The 25,759-nt window shown below is 48.4% G+C and overlaps 1 protein-coding gene and 1 long non-coding RNA gene across 3 annotated transcripts in view; both read left to right on the top strand.

Moving 5' to 3' along the window:
- LOC135244667 (uncharacterized) overlaps positions 1 to 25,759 on the top strand; it is a 180,067-nt gene that overhangs the window by 32,593 nt on the left and 121,715 nt on the right. The window contains exon 3 of one of the 2 annotated variants that reach the window (XR_010327028.1): positions 12,554 to 12,652. The exons of the other annotated variant lie outside the window; for it this stretch is intronic. This is a non-coding gene — a long non-coding RNA (uncharacterized LOC135244667). The remainder of the gene's footprint in view (positions 1 to 12,553; positions 12,653 to 25,759) is intronic. 2 annotated transcript variants of the gene reach the window in all.
- On the top strand, positions 21,261 to 24,282 carry irf2bp2b (interferon regulatory factor 2 binding protein 2b). The gene is made up of 2 exons (XM_064317128.1): positions 21,261 to 22,996; positions 23,487 to 24,282. The coding sequence occupies exons 1-2, from the start codon at positions 22,210 to 22,212 to the stop codon at positions 24,224 to 24,226; spliced, it is 1,527 nt and encodes a 508-aa protein (XP_064173198.1). The 5' UTR covers positions 21,261 to 22,209; the 3' UTR covers positions 24,227 to 24,282.

The following is a 25,759-nucleotide window of genomic DNA, read 5'->3' as shown; positions in this document are numbered from 1 at the left end:
CAGAATCACTTTAAACTAGTTTCTGCAGCCTCTCCAGTCACCTGTGCAGAGGAGAAGCCCAGCCCTGTGTTGATCCCGCTTCGTCCGAAACCCCAGGCCCGCCCCCCCCACCTGTTCCCAGGAACACCGTTTCCCAGAATCACTTTAAACTAGTTTCTGCAGCCTCTCCAGTCACCTGTGCAGAGGAGAGGCCCAGCCCTGTGTTGATCCCGCTTCGTCCGAAACCCCAGGCCCGCCCCCCCCACCTGTTCCCAGGAACACCGTTTCCCAGAATCACTTTAAACTAGTTTCTGCAGCCTCTCCAGTCACCTGTGCAGAGGAGAGGCCCAGCCCTGTGTTGATCCCGCTTCCTCTGAAACCCCAGGTCCCCCCCCCATCCCCCACCTGCCCCCCCCCCCCCCCCCACCCCCCCCACCCCACCCCACACGCTCTGAAACCTCCTCCTTTCTTTTTTTTATTGTCTCGGTTCTGAGCCCGTCTGAAAGGTGAGACGGACCCGCCCACTTCGCGCGCGGTTGGAGTCCATTCGGCCCGTCATTCAATCCGCTGTGAAGTTGTAGGTCAGCGTCTCTCATAAGATCCGGTTGCCTGGATACACAAGGGCGGGGAGGCGGGGAGGGGGTGAGGATCGAGTTCACATTCATTGTGAATTGAGAGAAACTGTATTGTGGTACGTGAACAGACTGGAGAGGGTGGGGGTTAAAGATGGTGGTGGGGGGGGTGGGGTGTTTGGTGTGATGGGTGGAGAGGAACAAAGTGATCCTCATGAAAAAAAGGACTTTCAGACAGTGGCACAATGGAGGTGGCACATGTGAACAGGCTTGGCTGTCCTGGGTCCAGTTTCCTACAAAAAAAAAAAAAAAAAAAAACGTTCGAGTGACACTGGCCATTTTGTTAGAAATTCAGTGGACTGCCTTCAGACTACACGTTAGCACGTAGAGCAGCCGCTCAGACTACACGTTAGCACGTAGAGCAGCCGCTCAGACTACACGTTAGCACGTAGCACAGCCGCTCAGACTACACGTTAGCACGTAGCGCAGCCGCTCAGACTACACGTTAGCACGTAGAGCAGCCGCTCAGACTACACGTTAGCACGTAGAGCAGCCGCTCAGACTACACGTTAGCACGTAGAGCAGCCGCTCAGACTACACGTTAGCACGTAGCGCAGCCGCTCAGACTACACGTTAGCACGTAGAGCAGCCGCTCAGACTACACGTTAGCACGTAGCACAGCCACTCAGACTACACGTTAGCACGTAGAGCAGCCGCTCAGAGTACTCGTTAGCACGTAGCACAGCCGCTCAGACTACACGTTAGCACGTAGCGCAGCCAATTGGGAAAGTTAAAACATCCTCCTTCCACAGCGGTGTTCTCCTGCTTCAGCAGTCTGACTGCGTGACATCTGAGCTTCCCCAGACAGCTCCAATCTAATCTCAGCCTTCCGGCCGCTGGAACAGAGGGCTCGGTGTGACACAGAGTCTGGGGCCACTGAAGCGTTTTCCAGAAACTTCCTCTTTGGGCCAAGTTTTTTTTTTTTTTACCTTTCCCTGTGCGTTATGGAATTTATCCTTTCCCCAAATAACACCTGAAACTTCCTCTTTGGCCCAAGATTTTGTTTTGTACCTTTCCCTGGAGCGTTATGGAATTGATCCTTTCAAAAAATGGCACAGCTAACCGTTGTGAATGTTAATAATCACAAAAAGAAATGCATCCTGTCATCTGCTGTAGTGTTCCGTCCTACGGTTACACCCCCCCCCCCCCACTGTAGCGTTTAGTGAATCATCGAGGTCATTGATCAAAGGAATTTTATTTGTTACGGGTGCTTTCAGCAGTGGCAATGTCGCAGAACACGTTTTTTGCGGACGGGAGGAATCTGGGAAGCATTAGGGATCTGGGGCGCTCCCCTGTGCACCCGAGGGGTTGGTGGGAATTGCAGGAAGTGGGGGGGGTGGGGGGTGGGGGGGGGGAGATGAACGAGGAACACCGCAGTGCCAAGGTGACATTCTTCTGGCACGAAAAAAGGAGCGACGAGAGAAGACCGCTTTAAAAGAAAATAATAATAATTTGAAAAACTTTGATGGATTTCAACCTTGGCTGTAAGTAGCCGTGTTGCACAGTTTCACATTCATATTGGACTGGAAAACTTTTTTTTTTTTCTTTTTGCGTTTCCTCTTTCGCTGTGGGGGCCTCTCTCTCTTTTTCTCTCTCTCTCTCTCTCTTCCCCAACTCGCTCTCACTCCCTCTCTCCCCCTCTCCCCCCCCTCTCCCCCCAGCACACATCAGGCTGGTCAGCTGTGCACTGGGCTCTTGCTCTGTGTGGAAATGATTGAAATTAGACAGTAATGCTGAGTAAGGGCCACAGCTGCCCTCAATACAGGCACCACCAGATTCACTGTAAAGGTCCCCCCACCCTCAGTCTCTACACACACATGCACACACAGAGAGAGAGTGTGTGTGTGTTTTTCCTGCCTCTCTAATTTTCTTTTGAAAACAGAAGGCCTGTCTTTTTTTTTTTCCCAGCCGTGTCGACCTTGAAGACGATGGCCGTGGTTTTGCCACCGGTCGATATGCTTCGCGGGGTCTGTGCAACGACACTCAAAGCAGGACTATTTTCGGCCTTATTCTTCACTCGAGAACGCTGCAGAATTCGACTAAATAAAAAAAATCTGACTGACCAGAAGGAACGAGGAGGCCTGGGACACACTGAGATACTTTCAGCACATTTACTGGACAGAACAGAAGTGCTGTTTCACCACCCGCGACGCCCAGAATCGAACCTCTCGGACATCAAAACGTCCGTCTTGCCTTCTCCCGTTCATTAAAAATGACTAAATGGCCCATAACCCTCTCCAGGCGAGGGTTGTTTTTGTACATAACTGTCATGCCCGTTGAGCACAAATCTATTCCTCTTCACAAGAGTGTCTGATGCTGCTATTTTTCGAGCCCCCGTGTAGAAAAATGAGTCCGTTGACCCGGAGGATCATGGGGAAAGCATTCGGGAAGCAGCACCTGAGAGAGGGAGGTGTTATTGTGAGGTGCTTTCATACGTGACGGGAGGCGCGGGTGAAATTGGTCCCCGAGCCTCCCCCTGGCAGGAGGACTCAGGCTTCAGACTGCGCTGTGCTGCCGTGGCTCTCGGTCCCTGAACTACGCGCCGACGTTCCGCTGTGCTCTTCCACACTCTGCTGCTCTGCCAGTGCTCTCTTCTGAGGGGCCACAAAAAAGAGGTCCCTCGTTTCTGTTTAACACGCACACACACGCACACGCACACACACACACACACACACACACACACACACGTATACATACATATATATGTATATATATATATATATATGTAAGCAATACATAAAAATATGTTGGACTGAGTGAGTTTTACTTTGATGGTTTTTGTGTTGCCATGGGCGAGGTCATGGAGCACTGGGGGCGGGGCCATTGAGCTCTGGGGGAGGGGCCATGGAGCACTGGGGGCGGGGCCTTGAAGCCTTGGGACGGCCCTGGGGCAGCTGAGTTCAGCAGGGGTGCAGCAGCAGTGCTGTAATGGGCTGAATGAACATCATCAGTTTTGGCCGCCTGCCTGGCATTCAGCACCATTACAATGGGAGTTTCTGATGCTGGATTTAGAGCAGGGAAGTCATAAGACTTCCAGGTGGAAGGGTCCGCCTGCTCCGCTCTCCGGTCACCTTTTCCTGGAATTGTTTTTAGCGGGAGGATTTGAGAGCTGAACAGCACCCCCCCCCCCACCTTTCCCCACACCCCCGATGTGGCGAAACTTGGGTGGGGATTAGAATCCTGGAATCATGTTGTAAACCTGATCCATGAGGACAGATTTTGGCACACTCTCCTTGCACTCTCATTGGATTTTTTTAGTTTTTTTTTTTTTAGCTTACTTTAAGTATTTTGTGGTCAATAATCTCAGAACTGCCCTGTACCACCCAGCCCAGCCAGAGTGTTTTAACACTAATTAAGCTGATTCACCAAGAGAGAAGTTGGTGAAGGAGTTGAGCGTAGGTCTGTCGCAAACAGGCTGCAGATTCGAGTGACTGGCACTTTTGACATTTTAGCAGACTGTAGGGGGAGGGCGGAGGGGGGAGGGGGGATGGGGGAGGGGACTGGTGTAATCTGTGTGTGTGCGGAGCGAACGGGTCACATGGACGCTGCGTGTGAATCATTAATGCTTCCCCTGCTCGGCCTGTGACATCGCTGCCCTCCTGAACCCGCCCTGTAACTGTGTCAAAGGGGGGGACTGACAGCATGTGACAGTGACATGTCATGAGTTTAACACAAACATGCATGCACGTACACACAAGGATGAGCACACGCACACATGCACGCACATGGACACGTGCACACTCGCGTGCACACACGCACACACACATGCACACTCACGTACACACACAAGCATGCACACAGACACACACCCGGTGTGATGTAGTGCGTCATAGCCCTTGAAAATTAACTACAACAGCGGGCCACCCTTAACCCCTCTAACTGGCACACACACACACACACACACACACACACACACACACACACACACACACACGCACACACACTCACTCAGTATTTATGGCCAGACTGGTTGTCGGTGCCTAGCCCTCATTGCTCACTCGGAACGAACACGCTGTGGCAGAAAGCGCCCTCTGTTATCGCAGTGACCCGGTCGCTCGCTGGCCCGGCGGAAACACGCCCCTCCCCTCCCATTGGCCGATTAAAACACGGAGGCCAGGAGCTGTGGGGCGGTGTGGGGGGGGCACGGTTATCAGGAGACAGATAAGGGCCCCTCTGGCCCCCCCCTGTCGGCGAGAGGCCGCGACGTGTTGTTTAACGCTTAATGCTTGACTCCTGCGAGGGGGCAGAGTCCCCCATGACGGCACCACGGCAACTTTCCAACACGGCCGGCGGTCATGTGACACGGAGCAGAAAATCTAAACAAACAGCGCAACAGCTAAAGACGGGCAGATGCTTCTAGAGAGAGTGCCCACCCCCCCCCCCCCCCGCCCCATCCCCCCCCCACCCCCCTCGCCTTGCTTCTTGCCAGCCAGGAAGCCAGATTCGCTGGCTGTTTTCTGCAAACATCGAGGTGTGGTCTGCATCACACTTTTTCAGACTGCACCTCAACTATATAAGTTATCTTTGAAAATAAAAAAAACTTTTTTTTTGTCTTAGGTCTTGCCGCATGCACTTTGCTGGTGGCACTTATGCGATTGCAGCTATCTATCAGTTGCCCTAGCAGTGTCTGCTGCCCACGTTAAATGCACCTATTTCTTAAGGTACTTTGGTTAAAAGCCAGAATACTCTGTTGTAAATTGTGTTGACGTGGAAGGGTGGAAAAATGACGGGAATCTCCAAGGAATTCTCAGTTTAGCCGGCGTTCCCATGGCTCACACGCGCGAGCGGAATGCTACGAGCGTCATGGCTCTGAGATGGATCCAGATGGTGCCTCGCTGCACATCTCCCCCCCCCCAACCCCCCCCCCCCCTGGTTATGCAACAACTGTGTTTATCTGTGCCCCCCCCCCCCCCCCCACGCCTCTGTTCTGGGGGTTACGGTGGTGAATCCCCATAGGGATTAACATGCGTGGGGATTGGGAGGGAGCGTAGAGATGTAGGGATTAACCTCCTATTCTCCGAGACTGACAACTGACACGATCGCCCTCGACTTCCCGAACCTTCTAAAGCCGCTTGCGGAGGCTGTTTGTGTCAGTCCGTCGGCTTCGCCCCCCGAGCGGAGCGGAGAAGGCCGTTTTTTACGGCCACAGAACGGCAGCCTCCGATTGGCTGACAAAAAAAGAAAATAATAAAACCAAAAGTGTAGCTGCTTAACAAAATGTTCTGGATAAAAATAAACTTGAATGTTTCAAATGTTTTTAAACTCTAATAGGGCACACGGTGTCCTTTTCAAACTCACCGCTGCAGTTGATTTAACTCTGTCAGAGTTGATTTTACGCCAGAAATCTTTGTTCAATAATAATAATAATTATGAACTGATGTTAAAAAAAGACACGGTGGCTTGAGGACGATGGTGCCACGGCCCTGTCTCTCTGCTTAGCCGCATCTTCCCTTTTATAATGGGTGGGGTGTGCGGTACCTGTGTTATAACAGGTGTGGTGTGTGCGGTACCTGTGTTATAACAAGTGGTGTGTGTGTGGTACCTGTGTTATAACAGGTGGTGTGTGTGCGGTTCCTGTGTTATAACTGGTGGGGTGTGTGTGGTTCTTGTGTTATAACAGGTGGTGTGTGTGTGGTACCTGTGTTATAACAGGTGGGGTGTGTGCGGTTCTTGTGTTATAACAGGTGGGGTGTGTGGTGGGAGGAGCTACAGACCCTGTGAAAGAGCAGGTGCGCTGTAATCAGGGCCGGCTCATGCAGTCAGGCGTTCAGGGAGACGAAACGCACTTCCTGTTTGGCGATGCTGCGCGGTGCTCCACCGCCATTGGCCAGGGCGTTTCGTTAAAAAAAAAAAAACAAAAAAAAAAAACCCCCCCCCCACTTTCTTTGTTACGGCTGGGATTTTTTAAATAAACGATTTGCATACTGCCAGTTCAGGTTTCACTTGCGGCGCGTGCTGAACGATGTGGAAGTCCCTGACCGAAGAGGCGCTGGAACCCGCTAACCTTGCGCCCGGGGCCCGACCGCGTCTCCACTTGCGGGGGGGGGGGGGGAAGAACCGGCCCGACGGCCTGACCCTGGCATCGCGGTTTGCGAGATTCAAATGAGCAGGAGAGCACAAGCCAAGCCAGCGCTGTTTTAGACACAATTATTTTACATGCGCATGCACACACTTCACAGACATCACAGTACAATACAAACACTTCAGACTCACACAGGTTTTTGAAGTCTTGCAGAACTACTTTTTCCTCTTATATTTTTTTTTTGTTCTAAAACACTGAGTTTTTATCAGCAGCTGCTTATATGTGGCATTTCTGGGTCAAATTACATCGATTTGAAATCCTTTTGGTGCAAGTAAAACAAAAATTCCTTTAGGACAAAATTCCTATTACACCACGATTGTACGTTTTGGTTCATTTGCTTTTATTTCTCCAGTTTATGGTCTTCCTTTGTAATTCTCGGAAAGTTTGCATGAGCATTGCTTCGCCCATTTTATAAGCAGGGGCGTGTAGAGAGTTAAGAGGCACTGTGGTTGACCCGGGCCGATGTGTGGTATACACACACACACACACACACACACACACACACGCAGGCTCAGGCTTGACAGCCAGCCGTCCCGGCCAGCCATCCAGGGGAAAGGAGAGCTGCTCTTTCAAACGACGTGACGAGTGTATGTCAGTGAATCACGCCACCGCGCACAAAGGTCATGTGGGCTCTGGAAGCTCCTCCCCCTCCCTATCCCTCCCTCTATCTCTGCCCTCTGGCTAGAACTCAGCCCCAACCCCCCCCCCCCCCCCGGTGACCTGCGAATGCAAACACTTTCACGCTCGCGGAACGCTCGCGGCCGGCGCCGTGGTTACAGCCGTGACTCACGGGTTGCGCAACGCAGGGCCGCACGTAATCACGGTACAGCGGCTTTATCTCGTCTGCTCAAGGGCGCCCGCCGCGACCCGGCCTGCCGCGCTCCGCGGGGGGGGGGGGGGAAGAGGAAGAGGAGAGGGAGAGAGAGACAGCACCATGTTTGCTGATGAAACAAACAGACAGATTATGTCGTAAACCTGTAGCTCTCTCTCTCTCTCTCTCTCTCTCTGAGCCTCTGAAGCTTACTGTCTGGTCACTTCACCAGCCCTGCACCTGTCACTATGCTCCCGACAACACACATGCATGCACACACACACACACACGCACACACACACTACACATATACGGACACTGTCTCTCACACACACACACACACACACACACACACACAGGCGAACAAGCAAAATATATTTTTTAAATGTATGGATTACAGTGACACGCACGTCTGCTGCAGATGTATTTTTGTGATTTGATTTGTTCACACGAGTGACCGATGGCGGCCTCCACTCCCCGGCTTCAATGGCGGCTGTCACGTATTACAGATTCTTTCGGACTGTTGCAAAAAAAAACACACAGAATGTGTGGCTGCTGGCCAGACATAAAGCTTATGCAAACAGATGATGGCGGAGGTTGCAGTCCAAATACAGGGGTATGCTTCCGTGTGCAAGTGGGGGTGGGGGGGGGGGAAATGTCAAAAATCTTGTTCCGGTAGCAGCAATTGTGAATGGACAATGCAAAAAAAAAGAAAAAAGCAGATGCATTCTAACAGGCCTTTTGAATGTTGGCAGTAAAAATCTGCTCCCCCCCCCCCCCCCAATTATGTTTCACAATTGACTCTGTGGCGAATGAAAGGGTAATCCCCTGGAGAGGCCGTTTTACAGTACCGTGCGTTAGAAAAATCGAGGCCATGCTACCAGACAGAGTTTACACCGTCCTCATTACTCCGTTCTGTTATTCCACGCTCCTGCCTGCCTGATAATCCCTTCCAGCCAGAGACGGGAAGATGGGGATCTCCAGGTTTATCCAATCGATTTAATGCCTTCTATTTTTAGAAATGCAACAACTCTGCGCGGTTTTATCTGTCCTTGAAGTTGATTGATTTAAAAATTAAAACTGAAAAGAGGTGTATAAAAGGAGTATAGTCAAACCCAAGCACACTTCGTATATATGACTCAAATCTGTTACTCGTGAATTTGGCCAGAGTTTTTCATAATGAATGATCTTTTAATTACAGAAGAAAACATTTCTTAAAAAGACCTGTAAAGCTTGTAAATGTAAAAGAATTCCCCTCCCTGTTTTACACGTTAAGTTCTGAATAATTGTGATTTGAGTTGAAGGGTATTGAACTAGTGACAGTAGCCGTGACGATGAACACGTTCACGTATGCAAACGCGAGTGAGATGAATCGACTCCCATCAGTGAACTCTTGGTGAATCGAGAACCCTGTTTGCCCTTTGTGGATTTTTTATTAGAGCCTTTTTAAAAAAAAAAAGAAAAGTCACAATACAAACATGTACGCAAGTCTCCCTCCCCACCGCCCCCCCCGTGCGTGTGCCCACAGCTGAGGAAGAGCGTGCCTGGTCTGGGAGGAACATGGCTATCGCCGCTTCCCACGCAACGCTGGCTTTTTCAGGCCCGACCCCCACGTTCGTCACGAGGGCTGGTGACGCGTTTGCGGCGCGGCGCGGAACCGCGTTCCGTTTTTGGCGCGGACGGACGAAACGAAGCCTCCGCCCCCCCCCCCCACCTTTTTTTTTTTTTTTTTCCTTTTAAACCGTTAATATTTTTACCCGGTCGGTTTTTGGTTAAACGTTATTTCCTTTAATGACGGTCTTCTCGGGGGTAATTTCGGCTGTCTGTGGGATATCGACAAACGGTAATTATTCCTCGCAGCTGCGCTTCGCTGCAGGAGCGCCTCGCCGTTCAAAGGAGAGCGGCGGCGGCGGCGGCGGCGCTCGGCCTCACGATGCCTGTCATTATGAGCGACGAAGCCATGGAAACGAAAAACTTCTGAGGACGAATAAGGACAGGGAGACGTGGGAGAGGAGGGGCGGGCGGGGGGCGCGCGGATGTTTCCGGAAGAAGGCCGCGTTTAGCCTTGATGAGGCGATGGAACTGGAGATTATTACAGTGCGCGGAGGCGATCGCGGTATCGGCACGTAGCAAGACCCGCCCGTTCATCTCCACGTTCGGCAGGGCCTGTTTGTAAAAAAAAAAAAAAGGGCCTCACTTTCTTGGCAAAGTTTCTGCGTCCGGTGGCGGTGATGGCTCAGATAAACTCTCCGGTGGCAGTGGTGATGATGGCGGCCCTGCGGAATTTCTGCGGTCACCGTCGGAAACCACCGCGCCGATGGAGCAAGGCGTGTCCGGGGGGCTTCGGGATATGAAACCGCATTCCGATTGGTCGAAAAAAAGGGAGATGGCCGTTCTGGATTCATTCGCTGGAAGGGTTCAAAGTCGTTTCCGTTGTGACATGGATACCTTAGGAGGAGGAGGAGACATTGCCATGTTTCCAAAAAACAACAAGCTTCATTTTATTATTTTTCTTTTTGTTTTATAGCCAAAAGAGAGTTTAAAGAGATTTAAACCGCCCCCCTCCTCCCTGTTTCTCATCTCGGTTGGGTCGTTGTACTCGGTGTGCGTTAGTTACCGCGCCCCCTGGCATCTCCTCTGTGGCCGAGAGGGCCAGACGCCTTTCGGGGTGTAAATTATAAAGGGAGGAACTGTTTCTGCAGTGGCTGCGAAAGGTTTGGCTGCAGCACGACTTCCTCACAGACTAAACTAAACTAAATGGCCAACAGGATGGGAAGTCGGGAGGGGAGGGGGGGGCACGACTATCCCTACAGCTACACTGCTCTAGGGGATGTCAAGGGTGGGGTGGGTGGTGGGGTGGGGGGGGGGGCTTACACTTCCTTCATTCAAGGCAGGGATCTGTAACTCAGGTCTTTAGGCTTTTGTGGTTTCTTTTTAAGTCGGCAGCTGGTTTAGGCCTTGGAAACAAGGTGTGTGGACACTCCAGACTCTGGGCCAATCAGTGGCTTAAATTAAGCATTTCATCACGGGAACATACTGTAAACTGCACGCACCGCTTCCTTCACCACCACCCCCCCCCCCCTCACCCCACCCCCCTCTGGCAAGATTGGAGTTTGAGATCCCTTCATTTGCAAGCCCAGTTCCCTAACCATAATGCAACACTGCGGTATTTGTTGCATGTCTGTGTATCTATATCTATATACATGTCCGTTTGTGGTGAGATGTATTTTAGTAGGCTAAGGGTAGATGGAAATGTGGAAATGGGGGTCGAGGCGGGGTCATATAACGTACAGATTTGTGGAAAAACAAGGGGAACAAAGAAAATGTGCAACGCAGATTTTTATAGCAGAGTCAGCTGACTCTGTCTTCACTCCAGAGCAGTGAGCGAGGCCAATATCTGATCCTGAATGAAAAAGTCGCAGTGAAGTAAATCATGTTCTCTCAGATAAATTCCAGGGCTTAAGTCATCGCTGATGCTTCAGATGTTTCCATGGCCAGACATATTTCTGCTCCATACATGGCCAGACACCAGGAGGGAAGATTTCATTTATTTACACTTCATAAGAGTTGTCCTGAAGAAAAAAAATAATTGTGTATTATATTTTTAAACACATTCTCTCTCGGACATTCCATATAGATGCTTGCAGACATGGAACATACTAAAAATATATTATCAAGATACTGCTGAGCAAATATGCGAATTATTACCGCATGCAGATATTGCAATATATGAATCACAGCTGTGAAATGTATTTATTACAATTTAGTCTTTTGGCAGGCTCTTTTAGCCAAAGCAACTTACAAAAATCCTTGTGTGTGCGTGTGTGTGTGGATAGTAGTAGTAGTAGTTTGGACCAGGGAAGGCCTGACTTATCATCTTGTAAATGGGACCTCTGCCAGTGCATGACAGCTCTTGTCTGTAAGCAGCCAACCGGATTCTCTGAAAGTCGCGAAAAACGGGTTCGTCCAGACGTTACGCAACCCGCCGTGCCACTCGCAGTTTCTCGCTCGAGGCGAATGAAGGTTGGGTTACATCATCACGCCAGCTTGCTGCAAGTTGACGGCGTTAATCTTGGCTGCCATGTGAGGCCCGTTTGCGTCGGTTACCTGGGGGGGGTGGTGGTGGGGGGGGGTTAGGGTGGCGCAACAAGCCTAACTGGTCATGTAAAACAGGAAAAAAAAATAAATAAAGAAGACAAAAGATCTTCCCCGGAGGGGTCGGGACCACAGAGTCGTTTTCATAAACGCTTCTCTGTGATTTCACATTTCCATCAGAATTTGTGTGCGGAAATGCGCAAAGACAAAAAATTTGTTTTTAAAAAAAAATATATATATACATCTTTTGTATGTGGTTTGTCCAGGCTTGTGAAAACTCCTCCTCTGTGAACCATTGAAAACTTTGTCTCTCTCTTCCTACTTCCTACTTTAGTCTACTTCCTGTAAAATGAGCTCCCCTTGAGCAGCCACTGTTCATTGGTCCATTTGTATAGGAACCATAAGCATAATCTGTGCCAGTGGCTGGTCACAGATCTTTATAAGTAGGCTTACAGTGTACAGTGACATGCAGAACATTTCAGACCCGCTGACATTTGTACATGGTCACGTGCTAAATACATTTATTCAAATGCACAGACAATGGGTGTACATACAAAAGTATTTTTGTATTTGTGTGTGTATATGTGTATGGGTGACTGTGTGTGAGTATGTTTTTGTGTGCGTGTGTGTATGTGTTGTGTGTATGGTAAATGGACTGCATTTATATAAAGCGCTTTTATCTATATATTTATATCCCCAAAGCGCTTTACAATTGATGCCTCTTATTCACCCATTCACTCACACGCCAACGGCGAAAGGCTGCCATGCAAGGCAGCCTGTTTGTGTGTGTGTGCACGTTGTGTGTGCACGTGTGTGTGTTGTCTGTATGTGTGTATGTGTGCGTGTTTTAATAACATCACTGAAAGCAGATGAGAGACCGGCCTGTGTCGAGCCTCGTGGGGCCTGTCTGTCGTTCCTGTTCTGAGCCCTTTTTTTTTTATTTTTATTTTTCAGGTCCCACCTCACACAGCGGGACCAGCGCCCGGGCCTCTTAGTAACGGCGCGTAAACGAGAGCCCCACAATGCATCCCGCCCGAACTTCGGGACGATGTCGTAAGTCCCCGTCCGTCGTAGCGCTGCGTGTACCTGCCTACCTGCCGGCAACACCTCCACCGCCATCTTTCTGGAGAGTAAACAGCCGAGCCGGTGCTGTTTGTCAGACGAGCCGTGTAAAACATTAACTGCGTGTTTACCTGTACGCACCCACGCTGCAGAGAAAGGTGGGGCAAGGGGGGGGCGGGTGGTTACCCGGGGGGGGGGGGGGGGACGACTGTCTGAAACGCTATCGGACAGCAATCTCAAAACAACACTTTCCACCATAGCTGGCTTTTTTATCTCTAGCTTGTGACTACAGCGGCTGGGGGGGGGGGGGTGGAGGCTGAATGTAGCCTGATTTCGCGTGCGTGCGATGAGGAGAGAGGTGGGTGGACACATGAATGGCACTCATTTCACGGGAGAAGCCGGCCTGGCGCTGTCGCGGGCACAAAGCGCGTTTCAGCGTGCTCCGCGGAGCGTGTCCGAAACGTCCTTTCACACGCTTTGCGGGCCGCGTTTATTTGCGAATGTAGCCTTGAAGTCCACGGACCCACTTCGTACTGCTTGTAACTTTCGCGGTGTAGTTTATAGTTTGACGTATTACCTGATGTTTTTTTTTTTTGTTTTTTTCTTTTAATTTAATGCGAATTGAGGGCTTCTGTGCCTGGGCCTAGCGGCGTAGCTCTAAAGCTAAACATTACATGGCACGGTACCGTAAACTGAAACAACGCTTTTTTTTATTTTCTATTCATGAAGAAACCACAGCAATCTCATTACGTTCTACAACCCCGGTGCTACGAAGCTAACACTTCCTGTCTGTGATTTATTAATGGGGAGTTTCCTGTGTCTTATTAGTGAAAAAAGGGGGAAGGGGGGTGAAGGTTTGGCACTTCAGCCCTCGGCTGTATTCAGATTGCAGCTTTTTTTTTTTCTTCTTCAAATTTTCTCAGCTTTACCTTAGCAGTTTACTCTGTGTACTCTACTACAATCCAGTGAAGGAGAAGCTTTGTATATTTGTTTCAGATTAAACTGCAGTCTCAGGCTCGATCTGCCCCCCCTCCCAGTTTTATTATGTTTTTGTTTTGATGATATTTTTCTTCTTCTTCCTTTCTTACGGGCAACCCTTATCGGGGTTGGGAGGGGGCAGGGGGTGGTGGTGATTTTTTGTGCCTGCACATGTGCTGCATCTGGATCCAGGGGTGACTCATTACTGGGTTTTATTTTTTCTTTTTTATGTTCCACTTTTCCGCTGCCATAGCAACTACTGAATGTTTGGCGCAAAGCCTTTGAAGCTACAAAAAAAAAAAAAAAAAAAAAAAAAAACAGAAGGGAAAAAAGAGGGAGCTCGGGGAGGGAGTGAGAGAGGAGGGTGCGGGAAGGAGGGGGGAGTGACGGCGGGGGCCGGGGCGGGCGGAGGGGGGAGCGGAGCAGAGAAGAGAGGATAGCGCAGCACGCTCTCAGGAGTTGGCCTACATCCAGCGTAGCCATACTGCAACGCTTAAATGAGGCCTTTGGCAGGACACCAGGTTTCTGAGAACAAAGATGTGAGCTTCTAATGTTGGCGGCAAGGCTCGCCTGGCATCCTTTACGGTTTCCCAGCATCCCTTGCGTTGGCGGTGTGCCAGCCTCCCTCTCTTCCCCCCCCCCCCCCACCCTCTGGCCCTGCGAAGAGGATTAGAATGAGAGAGGGACTTGTTTTTCTCTCGTCTCCTCCCTGTGCCCCAGTGACATCACCTCCCTCCCGCCTCCAGATGCTAGCCATCCAGCGCTAGTTTTTCCCCTCTGTCTCTCTCACACACACACACACACACAGTTATTTTAGCCCTTTCCTCCTTCCATTTTATAATTATTGTCAGCAGCTGTTTTGTCACGTTAGAGCTGTGCGTGCATTGCCTGTGCTGAACGCTGCAAATGGCATCCAGGCAAGCCTTTTGTGCTAATATTCTGTGGAGGAGTATTTCCTGGCTATTTTTATTTTTTGCTCATTTTCTATGTTTATTTTTTTTGCTACTGTCTTTAAGTTAAGAGCCCACTCCAGTCATAAAATCTGTACGTTCAGTCCGAATGTGAAAGAGATTGAGTGTTTAACATTAACAGGAACATTTTTTTTTTGTTTGTTTTTGTTTTCTGCACATTGACTGCTGCTTTGTCACATATTGATCCCCTCATTTTCCCCTCAAGTCAGCTACTGGTTGTAAAACGCAGATTAATGTATAGCCTGAAAGCCAGAGTGTCGGAGACGGTGCCGGTTGTGGTGTTTCTCGCTCACAGTAAACTGTGGTCACCGAGGTGTGTTGCGCAACATCAGTAGCGCTGCATTCATTTTTGCAGAGAAAATGAAAAATAGGCCTGTGAGTCTCAAAAACGAAAGTACAAAGGAACAGGAAGTGATTTAGCAATTTATTGTGCACTCGGTTAGGCTTGACTAAACAGAGCCGCAGCACATTGGGTGCAAAGCGGTGACCCCCCCCCCCTTGTGCTAAAACGTTACGTCGCTTGTGCCAACAAGCGTTACCAACTTCAACAAATACAAACTCACACACAAAAAAAAAACCCACAAAAAAAAAAACCAAACATAAACATATGAGACGAGTAACCGTTCAGGCAAGGAAACGGTTATTCTCTCTCTCTACAGGAAGTGACCTGAGAAATACTACTTCCCCCTCTGCAGCGGGGGGGCCAGGGCTATTTTTCTACAGTCTGCGGGCCTGAGGCCGAGGCTGAGGCTGAGTTGTAAAACTGCAGCGGGGGAAACGGCATTGGCTGTAAACAGGATGCGGCGTGTCGCTTGGGGTATCCTGATAAGAGAGACGTAGCCATGGTAACTCTTTCCTGCCAGAAACGCAGACCCATCAAAAAATAAAAATAAAAAACAGAGGCAGAAAGAAATGCGATTGCGGCCGGCGGTACAGTGGTTACCGGCGCCGGAGGAGAAATGGTAAATGTTTGTTCAGTCACACAGCTCAGTTATGTGTTATTGTTTTGTACCTGCAACACTTCATCGACATGTGGAAACCGGTAACCAGCAGACCTTCCACAAAAGAAATATGTTCAGTTTCCTTTAGCTGAGCACTGTAAAACTTTTAGTTCATCCATATAAACCATTTTTAACCTGTATGACAAAGTCCCCACCCCCCATAAGAAAAGTAAAATGTAGATATACTTGTGCAGTTTTGCACAATTCCACTTTGTTATGCATGACGTTGCATTTTAAGTGGCACTGTTTCAGGAAGGGTGACACATAGTCACCCTACAGTGTCATGGTGTCTGAACGTGGGATGAAAGAACTTTAATAAAATGGACCAAACTACCAATGTCTGTGGATATGTGAGCCCTGACAGACCATTGGTCACCTGACCTCCTGAAAATATACCACACACACGTATGCAGGCCTCCCGACAAGCAGATTCTTTAAAAGAATCATCAGTTGTCCCTCATGTTTGCTGTTAAACTGTAATACAAGCACGGGACATCTTTAAATGTAAACCAGCGTGTGCCTGAAAGTCTCCTAGCCCGCTTGTCATGAACAGCACGCGTCAACCGACGACTGCAGTGGTATTCATATAAATAATAAAAGACTTAGCGATTCACCGTGTGTGTTGCTGCAATGTGGCGAACGCTACATTGTTTTGGTCGCTCCTGTCGAACCGCTCGCGAGAGAGTAAATTCTCTCTGCGTCGTATGTCACCGCTGTCTGCAGCGTGGCTCAGGCTCCTGGCTCAAAGGTCACCTTGACACGAATCAAGTCTGGTCATTTGGCAGGTCCACGGACGGTGAAGCAAACATTTTTATTCACTCAGGAGCGGCCGACTGCTGTAATGCACTACAAACCTCTGTGGAGTCAAGGTCCACTTGTTGATGTAAGCAGGGTTATGACATGTGCCAATCCAGTGAAAAATGAATTTAGTTTAGGGATAAATCACGACGGGCTGTCTCGCTATTGGAAAATAACGTACGATGCATATGCAAAACTCAGGTTAATTCTATGAAAACATTTTCATACCATACAGATTAGCACCAATTTTGGTTATTTTTGTCATTACATTTATTTTTTTAAAATTGCATGAAACAATAACTCAATTACGTCCCTTGCTCCGTCTTGCTTTTCAAAACGGTGTGGTCACGCAGTGTAGCCATAGCGTCTTTCTAGACCATCTGAAACCAGGTTAGAATGCAAGCTAGCTTCATGCTAGGTTTTCCGTCACTCGTTACCTAGCCAATATTAAAATTCCGCTGGGTTGTAGGTCAAAATGGTTGCGTGGCATGCTTGTTATCCCGGCTAGCTAGCTAGCTAGAGTGCAGAGTGGTTCTCGAGAAGTGGAGAGGGAATCTCTTCCAAAACTCTGGAACCCTCCTCCTGCAGGCACACACACTTGGGGGGAATTTTTTTTTTAATGTGCCAACCACTTATCCCCAGAGATTTTGGTGGGACAATGAGCCCACTTCTGTGTCCTTGGTAACATTAGAGACCCGGGGTTGCCAGGGTAACCCGCTTAAGCTCTTCTGCCGATCTCATCAGCACCCCGCACGGCCAAGGTGGGGCAACCTGACCTTTGACCTTACCTTTCCATAGCACACAGGTCTCAGGTTCCAGGGGTGCGGGTGTTGTGCAACCTACTGTGTTACACGGGTAATCCGCAGGTTGCTGCCATCAACAATAAGCCAGGTGATATGGGAGGGAGGGGGAAGGGGGAAGGGGGGTTTGGCTGGGCCTCCTGTTTGTTTCTCCTCTTCTTCAAAAGCAGAGCAACTGTCGTGAGGAAGGGATGTTCCCATTCTTCATTAGCAGCTTACAGGAGAGTCTTAGACAGAACAGGGGGGGGGGGTTACTTGGCAACAAGGGAAGCCATCTGACTACATGAACTTGGAAAAGTACCGTGACCTGCACCTGATAGTCTATGACATCAGAGTCTAACCTACTATATGAAAAGTCCCCTGGATAGGTTTTGTATACGAGCAAAAAAACGAAATCCAGAAAATAACGTCAGAACATAACATTATGTTCATGTAATGCCAAGGCTCAGCTGGCTTTCTTTTCCATTGTAAGATATAGATATCATAAACCCTGTTAACATTTTACATGGAACTAAATGCCATAAATCCAACAAGGTTGTTATAAGCATGTCATAACGCCTGTCATAACCAGCCATACGAAGTAAGGAATTTGAGTTATTGTGCAATGCCTCTCTAGAGGTCAGCCTGGACATATTTTTGGACATAGGACATACGTGTTCTATGGTGTAAATTTTGAATGACATAGGAAGTGACCTCATATGACAGAAATTGCAGTAACCATCTGGCTAGAGAAGGGAAGTGAAAGGCCCCAACGCCTGTGCATTAGGACAGCCCCTCTTAACCCTTTAAGGTGTACGATCACAAATATTTGATTATAATGTTCTTAGTTGAACGTTCTACTGCTGATATGACGATCACAACTGGTAATTGAAAGCAATGGAGTTCTAGAACACCAACTTAGAATTTTGGGGGGGGGGCGGGGAAATCCAAAAAAAAAAAAAAACCTACTCTTCAAAGTGCTAAGTCTAGTCCATATCACACGACTTACTTTGACTAATATATTAGTAATATGTTATATGTAATATCATGGTTCATCACTAAAATTAAGTGGGATTTTTTTGGCAGAGGTTTACCCCTTTAGCCTCTCTGTATTATATAATTTTCCCCACTCCATACTCTTTAAAAATAGCTTAGCCGCAATCTTAGCAGGTCAGGCCTTTCATATCCACGGTTCACACACAGTACAGATGTCTCTCGCGTCTGATGTCACGCAAAACAACCCAGATGTCATGTCAGACACACTCAGCGGTGGGGCGAGGGGCGGGTCTTCGGGAAAGAACATGCACATGACAGGGTTCAGTAATCCCAAAGTCCGGTGTCCACAATCAGTCACGACAAGAAGAGACGGCCTCTCTCTCTCTCGTTCTCTGCCTCTCTCTGCCGCTTGTGATAACGATGACTTTCTGACCCTGGTAGTGGAGCGAAATGTAAACGTTGAACATAATGCTGATGTCCTGATTACACGCCGACACTCAGAGCAACGTTTATGAATGTATGCATTTTCTATACTGGGAAAGATGAGGGTGATCACACTAAGTATGTCCTTTCATTCAACCGTACAAGGAAATGCCTTGTGATTATCTCCATCTTTCAAAAAGTCCGATCGCAAGTACGTGTTAGACATAAATGTGTCACCTGAATGCCATTTGCTAAATTATACTTACCTAAGGCAACATATTATGCAAAATGAAACCCTTTTTCCCTTGCTGTTCACATGATTTTGCAACCTTTAGCTGTATCGAAACAAAGGATCCAGTGATTATAACTATTTCACCTCGTATGCACCACAAGGAAAAATTTTCCAGTCGCCAAACGCTCTGGTCTGTCGCCGAATATTCTTGCGAGTGGGAGAACACGCAGGGGGGCGTCTCGTGACACAGCAGATGCAGAGAGTAGCGAGTGAAAACGGCAGTGAAAGGAGACACACACGGCTTCTGGGTTTATCGGTTTGGGGTTGTCAATTCCGTTCAGATTCAGGCGATTAATTAAAACTGATACAAAAGCTCACAGCAGTCCGTGACACCACACAAGTCTGGCAGGCACGTTATTCACCAAGCTGTCCATGTAAAACACTTCGAGCGTTTCAATTTAAAATAAAAATAGATAGTTGTTGTTATGATTATTATCCACTGACAGCCGGTTATTGTTGTTGTTATTATTATTATCCACTGACAGCCATCGCTACACAAATGGTAGCCTACTAGCGAGATAAAACACCGAGTCTTCTGAAGAGAAATGCAGCCCCTTTTGTTTGCATAGAACGCTCTTTTGTCTGTTACAATTTGAAGCTGAAACCGTGATGTCAGCACTGGATTCTTTACTGACACGCTCACTGATACCGACCATGTGGAGGACGTATTGTGCAGTTCGGTGTGAGTCAGGGCTGTAATTGTTGACTATGAAAGTATAAATACAATAGACTTTAAATTAAAAAAATGTGACATACATATCACGAGCATACTAAAATTGTACTTTATTATTTTATTTTTAACCCAACATATTTAATTTGTGGTTACATCGTTTCGCACTGTTGCAAAGTGTCTTTGTATATTAAACTGCGCATTTGCGTTTACACGGCAATGGTCTGATTTCGGTCGTCTGTCAAGCAACAGCCTTAACGCTGACGCGCATGTCCATGTTCTTTGGCCGGAGGCCAAGAGATTTAGCGTGTTGTTCAACGGATGGGCGAGGTAAGCTGGTACGTGACTAAACATACTTCCTCTTTCAGACGTCGTCAGATGGGTTTGAAAAAACAAATCCTGCTTTGTGTCTGCAGATTTTAGACGCATTGCCTCACCCGGGGAATCGAACGCTGCAACCTCTGTGGGCAATCTGTACGATGACCAACTAATGCGACGGAGTGAGAAAACACATTACCCGTTGATTTATGTCTCCTCACGCCAAAAATGAAGGTAGCTGCAGTATACCAATTTATCCAGACGACTACCACTTTAAATTAGTCACATTTTTAATGACTCTGCCAAATTGTCTTCCGTTGCTTCGTCCAGTAACAACAAAATAAGTAATTCTCACTCTACCTCTAAAGATCCTGGCAAAACAATGGCTAAAAAATAATTGTAGTTCAGAAGCATCGTTTGATGTCTTCTCTTGGGCTTAAGCTGTTAGGAATACAGCACTTGCAAGCTAGCTAGGCTACCACTGATAATAATAGCGAATCTAAAAATACATGTTTACAACTGAGCAAGCATATTCCTCACGGTTAAATATAAGGAGTATTCGTGGCTATATGTTACTGCGATAGGTCAGCCCACTCGGTGAAATTGAAAACAGCGCTGCTGACTGGCCTGCTTGCAGTAACTCCAGTCTCACGAGGTCTGTTCACGCGCTGGAGAGAGATTTATGGAAGCACGGTTTGCACATCTGCGCCCGTGCGGTTTAAAAACAGCCAGACCTGTTGCTATCTTTTGATTTGGAAATCCCCCCTAGTCGCTGCAGAGAACCCGAATGCAAACGGCATTTTACGCATCCCGAGTTTCAGAACCTGCAGTAGCCTACCGTTTGGCTGCGTTGTTATAGTGATCCAAATGTAATCTGGGGTGTTTAAATTTGTGAATCAGGCCTGATCGTAGTCAGTTAAATTCAAATTCAACGTCCTTTGCTTTGGTTTCCTCTCCAATAAAAAAAGACGCAAGCTGCTCTAAAATAGGCTACTTTAATGTTAGTCTGAATAACGACTTCCCGCAGCCATGCACTGTATCGCATAATACGTGTATATTTTGTTGTATCATTCGTCACGGCACAGCTGATGTCACTCAGCAAAGTCCCGAAGTATGAAAACAGCAGTTATGTAACAATTAATGGTCTAACCTACATGACTACACAAAATGGAATCTTATTTGAAATCTGAATCATCCCGACGGTTTCGTGTTTTTAAATACCCTCGACAACCGTCCACGGTTTACGAAAAAAAAAACGTATCCAGTATTGTTACATGTATAAAAGTCCCATGTTTTACCTCCCCGTTAATGTGCAGGAGAAAAAAAAGAAAGGACGCCATTTGCCTTGGTAACATGAGCTGTTTTAGCATGGTTGGCTGAGGGCTGTAAACTTTGTGACGCAGCGGTGGCATTCTTACTGGAATGTGGATTTGCTAAATGGGGCTCGAAGTGCCAATTACATACAGTCACTAGTGAGCATGCGTGGAGTAGTCGGGAACTGGAGAACATTGGTGACGCTACTGGTAGAGTCTGGTTGCTTAAAGGGCATTAACACGTTGTTGTCCGACAGCGATTTCATCTACACACGAAGTTCATAGCTTGCACAGCTTTTTGGTCTATTTTTAACCCACGGATTCATGTTTTACACGGTACAAATGATTTGGGAATTAGTGTATCAGTTGTCATCCGTTCAAAAACTGGGATTTATATCAATTATTAGTTATATTTAGACTGTATACGGTAACGGTTTCCTTGCTTAGTGTTAGCCGAAGCGATATTTAAAAAAATATGCGCGCTAAGAAACGGTATTTAGCTAATACCACCTGATATCGATGCATGTATAGGTTGTAGATATTAAAAACACATACAGATACAAAGAAGAACAATGTTAGTAACCCTCTTTTTGCAATATTTGGCTTTTCTGCTTGGTCCGGAGTAAGCAGTTGTATTCCTGGCACCAGTTCAATTGATTTTTTGAAAAAGGGGGCAGAGACGGCGGGAGAGAGCATGCGCTAGAGGGGGGTTGTCGAAGAATCAAGTAAATAGAACTGGAGCTGGAAGCACAAGTTTAGTGTCGGCGATGACGTCACCGCTCCACATTGAGCTCGCAGCGTAGTAGTGGGAGAGATAGATAGAGGCGCACGGTTGTAAAGTACACACTGCCATGAACTTCTGTTTGTAACTTAATTGTTGTTGCTGCCGTCGGGAGGGAAAATACAACAAAAAAACTTTTCTGTGCCTGTTTTTCTTACTTAAAAATACAAGCAAATCGGTGGAGGGCATTTGGAGAAGTTTTATTTTCCACACTTTTTGGCGAAAGCGATGTCGTCCGCGGCGGTTGCTGCTTCGAGAAGGCAGTCATGTTATTTATGTGACTTGCCCCGCATGCCGTGGGCTATGATCTGGGATTTTACCGAGCCCGTCTGTCGAGGATGTGTCAACTATGAAGGAGCCGACCGTATCGAGTTTGTGATTGAGACTGCCCGGCAATTAAAACGGGCTCATGGCTTACAGGAGGGAAGATCTTCTCTTCCAGGGAAACCGCAACTCTCGGGTAAAGAGATTCAGTCGATCAACCACACGCCTGGAGATCCCGGATCACGGCCGCCACAGCCCCTGGATCGCTATCCCCTAACCTCCGACAGACCGCCGAGATTAGGTCCAGAGTATCAGTCGGGGAGGCAGGCGAACGGCATTCCTGTTCCGAACGGATTTCCAAAACCAGACGACCCTCCGGAGCTGAACAGACAGAGCCCCAACCCTCGCAGGACTAGCACGGTTCCCCCAAACTTAGTGCCTTTGGTTAACGGGAACATGCCCCCCGTACACGCGCTGAACGGAAGACCCGCACAAATGGGGATCCCCGGCTCGTTAACGGCGCCGAGCCCGAGCGAGCTCGGCGCCAAGCGGCCGGAGGACATGAAAGACAAGCACAGTTTATCGGACCTCAGCGACGGTCACAAGAGGGCTGAGGATTGGATGAACAAGGGGAAAACGGTCAGGGACTTAATGGCGCTGCACACTTTCGACAGCAGGTACAAGAAAGAGCATACGGCCATGCAGCAAAGAGTGATGGGATACGAGCCCAGCGCCACAATCTCCAAATCAGGTAAAAAAAAAAAAAAAAATTATGCATGTCTGGTTATCCGTGAGCAAGAGACAGGGGTGTCAGTCTTACGCCATGAGTCAGCCTGCTGCAAAAAAAAAAAAAAAAAACAAGTGCAGAGGGCTACTTCTGTTTATTTAGTCTGTGTTAGGAGGATTTGAATGCATGTGAGCCGTTTAGTTTTGCTTGCTTTGAAACAAAAACGTTTTTGCAGTTCTGATTTGTTAGTACGTCACTGCTGCACACACAACTCGTGTGCACTTGCATTTTTTGCCTTTTTGCATTGCAAGTCGCTCAGGACGAGTGTGTCTGCAGAGCGAACGTAACGTGAAGTCATCCTGACATTTCGAGAGCGGAGTTGCGTGTGCGCTTGTCACGAGTAGTGCAGTTTTGGTAGCACCATAAAAACACTGAGCTTACACGTTGCCTTAACGCTCTTAAACCCCCCCCCCCCCACCCCTTACCCCCCCTCATCACCCCCCCCCCCTTCCAGAGAGAGGAAAGCACCCCCGAAACATGAAGAGAAAAGCGTCGCCGGAGCCTGATGGCGATGGCGGCCCGGCCAAGCTGAACGGCGAGGGGGGCCAGCCGTGGCTCCCGCCGTCCGCCGAGGTCCTGAAGATGCCCCCGACGGGGGCGCCCCCCGGCTTCCCCACGCCGCCCTCCACCATATCCCCGCACTCCCGCACCTCCCCGCCGGGCGAGGGCGCCCAGAACGGGCAGTCGCCCATGGCGGCGCTCATCATGGCCGCCGACAACGCCGGGGGCAACAGCTCGCCCAAGGACGCCGCCCAGGTGCACTCCACCACCCGCCGGAACAGCAGCAGCCCCCTCTCCCCGTCCTCCATGAGCCAGCGGCGGCTGGCCCACCGCGAGGGCCCCGGCGGGATGGTGGGGGGAGGCGCCCCCCACGTCCCGGGCCTGGAGCAGGCGCCCCCGCAAAGCATTCCGGACTCCTCTGTGCCCAGCAGCGTCCCGCTCTGCTGCACCCTCTGTCACGAGAGGCTGGAGGACACGCACTTCGTCCAGTGCCCCTCGGTGCCGTCCCACAAGTTCTGCTTCCCCTGCTCCCGGGAGAGCATCAAGCAGCAGGGGGCCACGGGGGAGGTGTACTGTCCCAGCGGGGAGAAGTGCCCCCTGGTCGGCTCCAACGTGCCCTGGGCCTTCATGCAGGGCGAGATAGCCACCATTCTGGCGGGAGATGTCAAAGTAAAAAAGGAGAGGGACCCTTAACTTTATTAGCATTTTTTTTTTTTTTTAAACAAACAAAAACAAACAAAAAAAACAAACGTATATATATATATACATATAAATTTACATGGCATACCATCCAAACAGATAAAAAGAGCTGAAATGGACTTGTACATATTGGACGGAAGGGAAGTATACACTTCGTAAAAAACAAAATAAAAAATAAAAAAAAGACAAAAAAAAAAACATGGCTGTATAATTTTTGATTTTTGAATACATTGTGTTTCTATATTTTTGAAGATAAAGGTATGTACTCATTATAATGGACTACTTTTTTTCCTCCTTTTTTTGTTGATGTTAAAAAAAGGCAAATTATCGATGTACTTTTAGGTCTGGTGGCAGTTCCTGTTAAACATAGAATGTGACTAATGCTACTCTACGAGCACTTGGCAAAACTGAAAAATGCTTCTAGCTGTACTTGTTATGCACTTGTTTAAAAAAAAAAAAAAAAAATTGCCAAATACAATTTCTGACCTTGTAATAATACCTTAGTGTCTGTGATTGCTTATTTATTCTCTGCGTTTGGTTGAGGCGGCAGGCGAGCCGCGTTCTCGTAGCTAATCGCGGGGGTGTAGGTGATGCAGTTGGTTTTACAGCGTGGGACTGCGAGCAGTGGGAGAGTCGTTGGGATAAGTGGTAAAACGAGCAGGGTCAAAACTGACCTTGAGGCGCTGACTCTTAGCACGCAGCGCTAACGCTCCTACTGGCTCACAGAGGTCATTTGTCGTGACATCGGTCGTTATCTTAACACACAACTTTGTTTTTTTTTTCTCCTCCTTGTCCTTTAAGCGCTTTACGTTCTAAAACCTAAAGTAGTAGTGGTGGTGGAGGTGGCGGCGGTGGTGGTGGTGGGGGGGCGGTTGGACGGGACGGGCGGTTTGCGCAAACATGCTTAAATCAGCACTGTTGGCTCTACAGGTCTGTCTTTCCAGTTTTCGACCTGGCAGTTTCGTTTGGTCGTCTTATTTGACGCTGCGTTGTGAGCGCGCTCTTGTGCTGTACACAAAACATCCAGGGGCTTAGTCGTTCGTTGGAAGGAAGCCTGAATAGGGATTGCTCATGCTGTGTATTTAAGTAGGTTACGTCCAGTCCTGCTTCTCGCCCCTTTTCCTCTTCTTGGCTTTGGCCGACTCTTAGGTTACTAGCTGAGTTTAGTCACTCGTAACCAAGGGGCAGCTGCAGTGATTAAACAGTTTTCTCTCCGTTTCTCCAGGTATGAGTTTTGCCTCCGATACGGGTGGAGTAGTTCAGTTTAAACAGTCGGTCATTCCATGTTTTTTTTTTCCCCCTCTCCCGACAGCTTTAAAAAAAGAAGTTGTTTGGAGAGCCTAGCTGCCACGTTAAATCGTGTGTGGTTAATTTGATAGGGAAAGTGTTTTATGATATTTAGGAATTCCAAATGGAATGGCCAAAGAATAGTTTCCTTGCAGTTTTTGAAGCCAGAACTGTACAGCCCAACCAACATAAATTTAAGGATTTGCACCCCCCCCCCCCCCTCCCCACCCCAGCAGCCCG

The sequence above is a fragment of the Anguilla rostrata genome, chromosome 2 (assembly GCF_018555375.3).
Source record: "Anguilla rostrata isolate EN2019 chromosome 2, ASM1855537v3, whole genome shotgun sequence".
Classification (NCBI taxonomy): Eukaryota; Metazoa; Chordata; class Actinopteri; order Anguilliformes; family Anguillidae; genus Anguilla; species Anguilla rostrata.
The sequence above is the reverse complement of the archived record's forward strand: the minus strand, read 5'-3'. Positions and strand labels throughout refer to the sequence as shown.